Genomic DNA, 7,852 nt, shown 5'->3' on the forward strand with positions numbered 1-7,852 from the left:
TGAGACCCTCGATGTTGTAAAGTTTAAACAAGTTGAGTGTGACTTACCTGAGATTGAGCCCACTGATCTCAGCTCAGATCAAAGGTATCTTTATGAGATATCGGATGCCATACGGTTCGGAGCGTACTCTCCTGAGCTGGCCTCCCGGAAGATAGGCCCCAGCAACATGGCTCGCTGGCTAACAACTGCAAATAGAATTCTGAGATTATACATATCAACAAAAAGACCCACAAACAAACTGCAAGTATTAGTTGAATTCGTATTCACAGTATATGTACCTCAGTGGTTCCACATCAGACGGGATAAGTCTATCGCTGATGTGAGTCGGCACCTCTTCCAAGCAATCAAATTGTCAAGGTTTCTTCCTCTGAAGTACCAAAATGTGGTAAACACTTCCATTCAGACAAACGGCTTCTCTACCATGCCAGAAAATATACTTCTTGGAATGGTAACCGACCCTAGGCTTACGGTTCGCCAAGACGCACTGAACAAAATCCTAGAAGAAAAACATAAGCAACAGACAACTCTCACATACAATATTGTGCCAAAAAGTAATTTTGGAGCTAATGATTACACAGAAATGATTGATTAGGAAGAGACAGATTTTTCACTTACTGTACCTCCAGATTTAATTCCTATAACAGAGGATGAACTTACCGTTAAGCTATCTATGACCGATGGCTTGGTACCAGACTGGGACTTTACATCTTTCCCTTGTCACACAGTAGCGGTGGAAAGAACTGCTAGACTGGTAACAGAGGTGTCCAGACAAGGCATCGGTCCCGAGGCTCGGGACCGACAGATACGCGCCACACTTCTTTCTCGAAAGACTGTCAACTTATTTGACACTAAGAAAGACTTTGTGGGTGTAATTAATGACTCTGAGGGAGTTACCAGCCAGTTTACTATCAGCCGGCCAAGGTGGCCAATAACGGATTTATCTAGAAGATAAGCACGAAATACAAAAAATTTGAGGTTAGGTTGACTGTTGTCAAAATCGAATTCGGAAATGTTTACGATGTTGATTTTGGTGATAACTTTGACGACGACATTGAAGAAATAGCCGGAATTGATAATCGCGTTGTACATAGAAAACCGTATACGATTTATGCACGCGAAAATCATTTTGACAAATGGGACGATAGAGAATTTTTTAAACGGTTTCGATTAACAAAACAGAGTGTTCAATACTTACTACGACAAACGGAACATCGAATACGATATCGAACAGAGCGGTATGTACATATTATTTTAAACTAAAATAATGAACAATAATCCGAAGAATATCTAGCGTATTTATACGTGTTAAGTAACCTTGTTTTGTTTTAGAAATAATGCAGTTTCGCCCATGTGTCAATTGCTTATGGCTTTAAGATTTTATGCAACTGGACACATGTTAATATCTGTTGGTGATTTCGGAGGCATACACAGAACCACTGTATCAAAAATGATTTGAATGTAACAGATGCAATAGCACGCCTTCGTCCAGCATGGATAAAGTTTCCTACTACTGAAGAAGGTATGGCAGAAATAAAGGAAGGTTTCTATAGGATGGCGAGATTTCCACGGGTTCTTGGATGTGTGGATTGCACCCACGTACGAATGCTATCTCCTGGTATGTTTAATTTAATTGTATGGTGCAATTCCTACGAAAAATTTGTTCGAATAGCACAAGATTTTCTTTCGTAGGTGGCCCAGAAGCATAAGTATTTCGGAATCGGAAATATTACTTTAGCCTTAACGTTCAAGCGATTGCAGGACCTAAATTTCAGGTGCAGAATATTGTTGCACGGTGGCCTGGCTCTGCTCACGATAGCAATATTTTTTCTCACTCCACAATTAATGCCCGTTTTGAGTCTGGTGAATTTGGAGATTCTTTACTTTTGAGAGATTCTGGATATGCTGTCACAAATTTCATGATGACACCACTCCCTGCTACACACAATTTAGCGGAAGAATTATACAACGAATCCCAAATTAGAACAAGAAACAGTGTTGAGCGGTTATTTGAAGTGATAAAAAGGCGTTTTCCTGTATTATCTATTGGAATGCGAGTAGCTATCCCGAAAGTGCAAAATTTTATTGTGGCATCATTTGTACTGCACAATATCGCAATTCACTATAAAGAGGACGAGCCCCCTGTAGATCCTGATGTCAGGATTCCAAATTTAGAGCAGCCTGAAGTTCTTGACGAGCTTTTCAGAATGGAAAATGCTCGACAGCAGTTAATTGAAAATTATTTCGTTCCGTAAGTACAAATGTGTTATCTCTTACCTGTATGGTTAATGTTGTTGTAAGCATAGTAATTGAATTATTTTTAGGCTGGCTAGAGGAGGAGCCCGGAGATAGTATACAACTAGTCTACTTTGATATCAGTGTGACCGCAAAACATGCAAATTATGAAAAAAAAACTACAGATTGGATCACGAGAAAAATTAATGCATTACAAATTTATTATTAGTATTTGAATGACTGGATAACTAGAAAATAAGTTTTTCTTAAAATTCCATTCTTTTTATAGCCAGTAAGGAAAATAATTTAAATTCAAACCGAGAGACTTCTCGATTTGTCTATCGATTTTTTTCATTTTTCAGTGGTAACACTTAAGTGAAGCAAATTTTTATTTATAAGATAATATAGATTAACGTAACATGTTTTTTTTGTAATTGAGTTAAAATCACACTTCTTTCGAAAACAGTGAATATGACGAACTTAAAATTTCTGCACCCTAAACCATAAAAACATATTATTTTTTTTGCATAATTATATGTATCAATGTGTTTATTCATTTCAAGCTGAGGAAATTAATTCGAAGTTGGCCATATTCAAAGTTTTCGAAAATGTTTCTTTTACTCATTCAAAAAAGAAATCAGGTATAATTTAGTAATACACATGAATATAGAAAATGTTCTGTATGATCTGAATCAATAATGCTACCTAATCTATGTATGATTGTTAAATATTTATATTGTAAATTTTTGTGAGAAATACGAATAAATGAGGAATAAATAGTAAATGACGGATTTTTATTAAAAGTAGATTTCTATATTTTTGTATAGAAATATGAGCTAATATCTAACGTAACTTATTGCAGGTAATATTGCAAATAAGAACACTTCATCACAGGCACTTTAGATATACGTAAATAGTAGGCAACTCCTCGTGACATATTTCTATCAATGGGCAATTCCATGTACAATCATTTGAAGTATTTTGGCCATTGTTATTAATTTCGATAAAAATTCTGATATCTGTTAACGTAGGCCTTGACAGAAAAACCCTAAATTTTTGGAAAATGACCACAAAATTAGAAGACATTTGAAATAAAAAAATTTAGGCCTTTATCTTTGAACTTTCCTAAGTTTGGTGAGGTCAGTGATGTGCTTTATTGCAAATAATGAAAAGTACATCGTAATAGCAATACAATCACCAATTTTATTAAAGTACAAAAAGTACTAAAATTTTCAATGTTCAATAACTTCCAAGTTTTTTTAACTTTTCCAAAATTATTTCAGGTTTTTTTTAGCACTGAAGAGATATTAAATTTTTCATCAAAATTACTGACAAAAGTTGAAATTCTTCAGATAATTTCACATGGAATTGCTCTAATACTTTAGCAGGTTTAAGGAGTAGTCCTATTGAAAATCTTTGAACTCGGGTATATAAAATCGATGTAAAAAATGTGAAAGTTGAAAAATCCTAAAATCTAATAAACTTGTACTAAAAAAAACATAAATTATTAAATATAACTCATCCCTAAACAGTCTTGCAAATCAGAATTGTGGGATAGACAGTCTCAACAGATGAATAAATTTTTCTTAAAATGAAGTTAATAAAATTTGGCATAAATATTTTTTTTTGCATCAGGTGAGAAAAGCAGATTCGGCTTCCCATTAATTACTCTTCCGAATTATCGGCTGAAAACAGAAAAGGTTTATTATAAATTATTTAATTCTTCATCAATAGTAAATAAGAATGATTGAAATACTTACAGTAATCTATAACAGCCGTTTTGTTTTTCTTCATTTTCAAATCCATTTGGAGATTCTTTAACTGCAACTCCTTTGCTTCTAATTCAGTCTTCTTAATTTTTAATTCAACTTCAAGAATTTCTTTTCTAATTCTCTCCTGTTCCTGCTTAGATTTCATGTCTTGCTGAATCAAGAGTAGCTGATAATCTAATAACGTAATCTTTTTTTCAGCCACAGTCTTCATGCTCTCTGGCAACAACTTATTCCTATCAGTCCTCGTATTTTTCTCGTTTTGCGATACACGTAACAAGGGAGTTCTTGGTTTTCGGAAATCTTTTCCGTGTGATTTGCCCAATATCTGCACTTTTTCTAGGAGAAGAGTTCGCGTTCAATAAACTTTCAACTTCATGTTCACTTTCCTTCGATTTTTTGTCACTTGTCGGCCAACTAGTGGAACAATGCGGTTCATTTTCGTCGGTGGAACTGCGTTTATTCGACAATTTCTTGGGAAATAATTTCTCAGCCGGTGTCTTCCGCGGTGTTAGTAACTCTTCATATTCGAGTAAATATTCTAGTGGAAACGCCGTTGCCTCATCCCCGGAATTCTCGCATAGGTTTTCTTTCTCCTCGATATCCTGAGATTCTTGTGTTGCGTCCTCTAAATCCATAACTGTGACAAATCCATCGTCATCATTCATCGAATCTAATCCTGTGATTGTTGTTGGCATCATGGCAAGTAGTTTCTCGTCCGCGGATGTCAACTCTGGAGCATTATCTGCTCTTCCACCAGTTGTGATGCTTTCTTTTCGAATTTGTGCGATTTTATGTTTGACGTTTTTTTTTATTCCCTCGTATTTACTTTTCAAGCTTTTTTTTTACCGAACCGTGATGCTGTGAGCAGCGTTAAAATCGAGAGTAATTTGGTTCCACGCATCGTCCTTATCCTTCCAAGTGGTTGCGTCGGTCTCTGTGCACTCCACAATATGCTTGTACCTACTCACAATATCCAGTAGTCCGACTGCTTCCTTATTTGTGAAATTTTGAGCCCTCTCTCTCCTGATGTTTTTCTCTGCCATCGTAATTGTCTGGAAAACATAACAAAATTTTAAGCACCACGAAGAATAGTGGTATAAGAAATATATTAAAAGAAAAAAAGGCGATACGTATTATTTCGATTTGCAAAAACAGATACCTGCGCAGTTATAACGCATTTCAATGCTGATCTTTGTTTTAAAAAAACCCAAATTCTTTCTTTGAATGTCTTGAAATTTTGACCTACACTTCCGTGCAAAAGTTTCCGGGACTTCTTAGCTTAATAAGCATAAATTGAACGCAATATGTTAATTTTATAATAAGTTATGTACAGAAAACTTCAGATTTTCATGTACCCGAGAAATAACAATAAATCCGGAAATAACTGAATTTTTAAAATGTTTTTTATAAACTTTTTATAACACTTTTTATAAACCCATGAATTAAAAAAAATTTGATGTGAAATAACCGTACATAATATCTCTTGTTTCATAGTTATTAAATTTCAGAATTTTTTTATGACGTTACTGAATAAAAAATAAAATAGCAAATGAAAATAAGAGCGTGAAAAAAAGTTGAGAGGTGCGATTTACAGGTTATGTTTATATTCCTCTACATTGAAATGAAAAACTCCAATTTTGTAACAAAATTTCTTTGCTGTTGTTTTCGAAAAAAATGTTTCATAAACCCATTAATTTAAAAAAAAGTAATGTATAATATCCGTAAATAATAACTGTTGTTTCATAGTTATCAAATTTGAAACTTTCTGTTATGAAATTACAAAACTGCACTGCAAAAACTTGTATATAACCTATAAATCGAGCCTCATTTCACTTTTTCTTGTACTTTTGCGCTTTAAATTATTCTTCGTCACAGATATTAATGTGCTAAAAAATTCACTTACCTTTATTCTTCACAGAAAGATCAAGTAGTGCACTTCTTCTATTTATTAATAATTGATATTATCACAGATTCACGGCAGCAACAGAGTGTTATAGAATGGTGATGCTATTTCTGCGGAACATCAACGTTACAGAAGTGCCAATGACTTGACAACGCAAAAAGTACTAGTATTCCCTATATCTCCCTATATAACTAACGGATAACTATCCAATACATGAAATACAGTGGATCAACCCGAAATGATTATCTGTCAGATAAACCGTCCGATAAATTTATTCTGTTGGATAACTATCTGGCACTTTATATAGAGGTGGATCAGCCGGCCCTGAGACTTAAATAAGCACGTTCCACATATGGTTGGTTGGTCGGGTAGGGCGTGGGCGGAGCCCGATGTGCAGCCACCTCCACGTGGTGGGCTCCGGGTCACTCGAAGTAGTAGAACTCAGTGAGCTAGAAGCTGCACAAGTATTTGAGCGTTTTACTCGAAAATACACAATTTTGGGCCATTTCCTCCTCCATGAGGATTGGCATAAGGTGACTTTGGCGATTCGGTACGGACCTCTAAGTACCCTCTGATGACTTTTCATCGTAAAGTCACCCTTGGAAGGCACGGGTATCGATTTTAAGCCCATTTTTGCAAAACCTTAAATTTTAGTGCTTTTTAGTGAAATTTCAAGATTTCATCCTCAAAGAACAGACTGAAGATATTATCCAATTTCAAAATTTCAAAGTGTGCTGAGTTTCGGATTAGACTGGGACACTTTTCCGCACCCAGGCATTACCTAGACGCACAATGTTAGTTTTTCACCCCAGCCTATTGGAGGTGCCAAGCTTTCACTTGCTAATGGCCTAAAAAGCATCCCTGTGTGTCAACAGTATGCTAAAACACTTGCGGGAAAAATGCAGAAGGCGGTAGTCCTTGGGTCGCTCCGTGTTCTTAGGGTGCACGAGGCTTTTGCTGGATCGTCGTATTGATTCCTTTAAAGACTGTAACCACCTATTTCACGGTCGTGAGACGTGGTTGTGGCTGAAATTTTACCGCGATTTCGCTGGGAGCGGGTGCAATTCTCCAGATTAGCACCCACTCCCGGCGAAATCCTGCGGTTGTCATTATGACAAATTTTTAAATATATATATATATAATTTTAATAGTGTTAAATTTCATAGAAGTAGCTTTTAAAAACACTATAATAAAAGTCTAATTGGATCATCCTAAAACAAGTTACACTAACTCAAAGGTGAAGAAACGCGGGCAAAAGTGAAAACTTCATGCCCCTGTATATTGACAACTGGTGGATAATTGAATCAAAGGTTTTGGTGCATTACTGTAGGTCCACCAAGACATATTCCAGCCAAATTTCAACCCGATCCAAAAAATTAATTTTAGCGTGGAATACTTGACGTATTCTGCCCCGTAAATCCATATACAGAAGTAAAAACTGTTTAATTAATTTTTGCTTCAAATAATTATATTAAATAGTTGTTCCTCATGCATACAAACTCTTATATGAGGCACAACACATGAAGTGTTCACACCTAAAATAAACTTTTTTGGATCGGGCTGAAACTTGGCTGGAATATATAGTCCTAGAGGATCTACATTAATTAACCAAACCATAGTTTCATTTATTAATCACTCTTTATCGCGTTTCTTCACCTTCACGTTGGTGCAACTTCTTTTAGGATGATCCAATTGGACCTTTATTATAGTGTTTTGGAAAGCTCTTTTCATGTACTCTTTAAAATGAAGTAGAATGAAAAGTGGGCCGAAAATGTTTTCTTGGTCAAATTTATATTTTTACGCTCATTCCGAATTAAATAAAACGTGCCAGATGAAATGCATATCGTGGTACGAGGGTAGTTCAATAAGTCCTTAGAATGAAGTATAAAAACAATTTTTTTTGGGTAAATTTTTTTTTATTTTTCAACATAATCTCCTTGGAGCT

At 35.3% G+C, this 7,852-nt stretch overlaps 1 protein-coding gene across 1 annotated transcript in view; it reads left to right on the top strand.

Moving 5' to 3' along the window:
* Positions 1-2,252, top strand: part of LOC117167837 (putative nuclease HARBI1) — a 7,846-nt gene extending 5,594 nt beyond the window's left edge. Inside the window, exons 2-5 of the mRNA XM_033353042.1 lie at positions 981-1,235; positions 1,330-1,409; positions 1,466-1,615; positions 1,750-2,252. Of these exons, the coding sequence (XP_033208933.1) occupies positions 981-1,235; positions 1,330-1,409; positions 1,466-1,615; positions 1,750-2,252 (988 nt within the window). The remainder of the gene's footprint in view (positions 1-980; positions 1,236-1,329; positions 1,410-1,465; positions 1,616-1,749) is intronic.
* The last annotated feature ends 5,600 nt before the right edge of the window (positions 2,253-7,852 follow it).

Source organism: Belonocnema kinseyi, chromosome 2 (genome assembly GCF_010883055.1).
Source record: "Belonocnema kinseyi isolate 2016_QV_RU_SX_M_011 chromosome 2, B_treatae_v1, whole genome shotgun sequence".
In the NCBI taxonomy this organism is placed as follows: Eukaryota; Metazoa; Arthropoda; class Insecta; order Hymenoptera; family Cynipidae; genus Belonocnema; species Belonocnema kinseyi.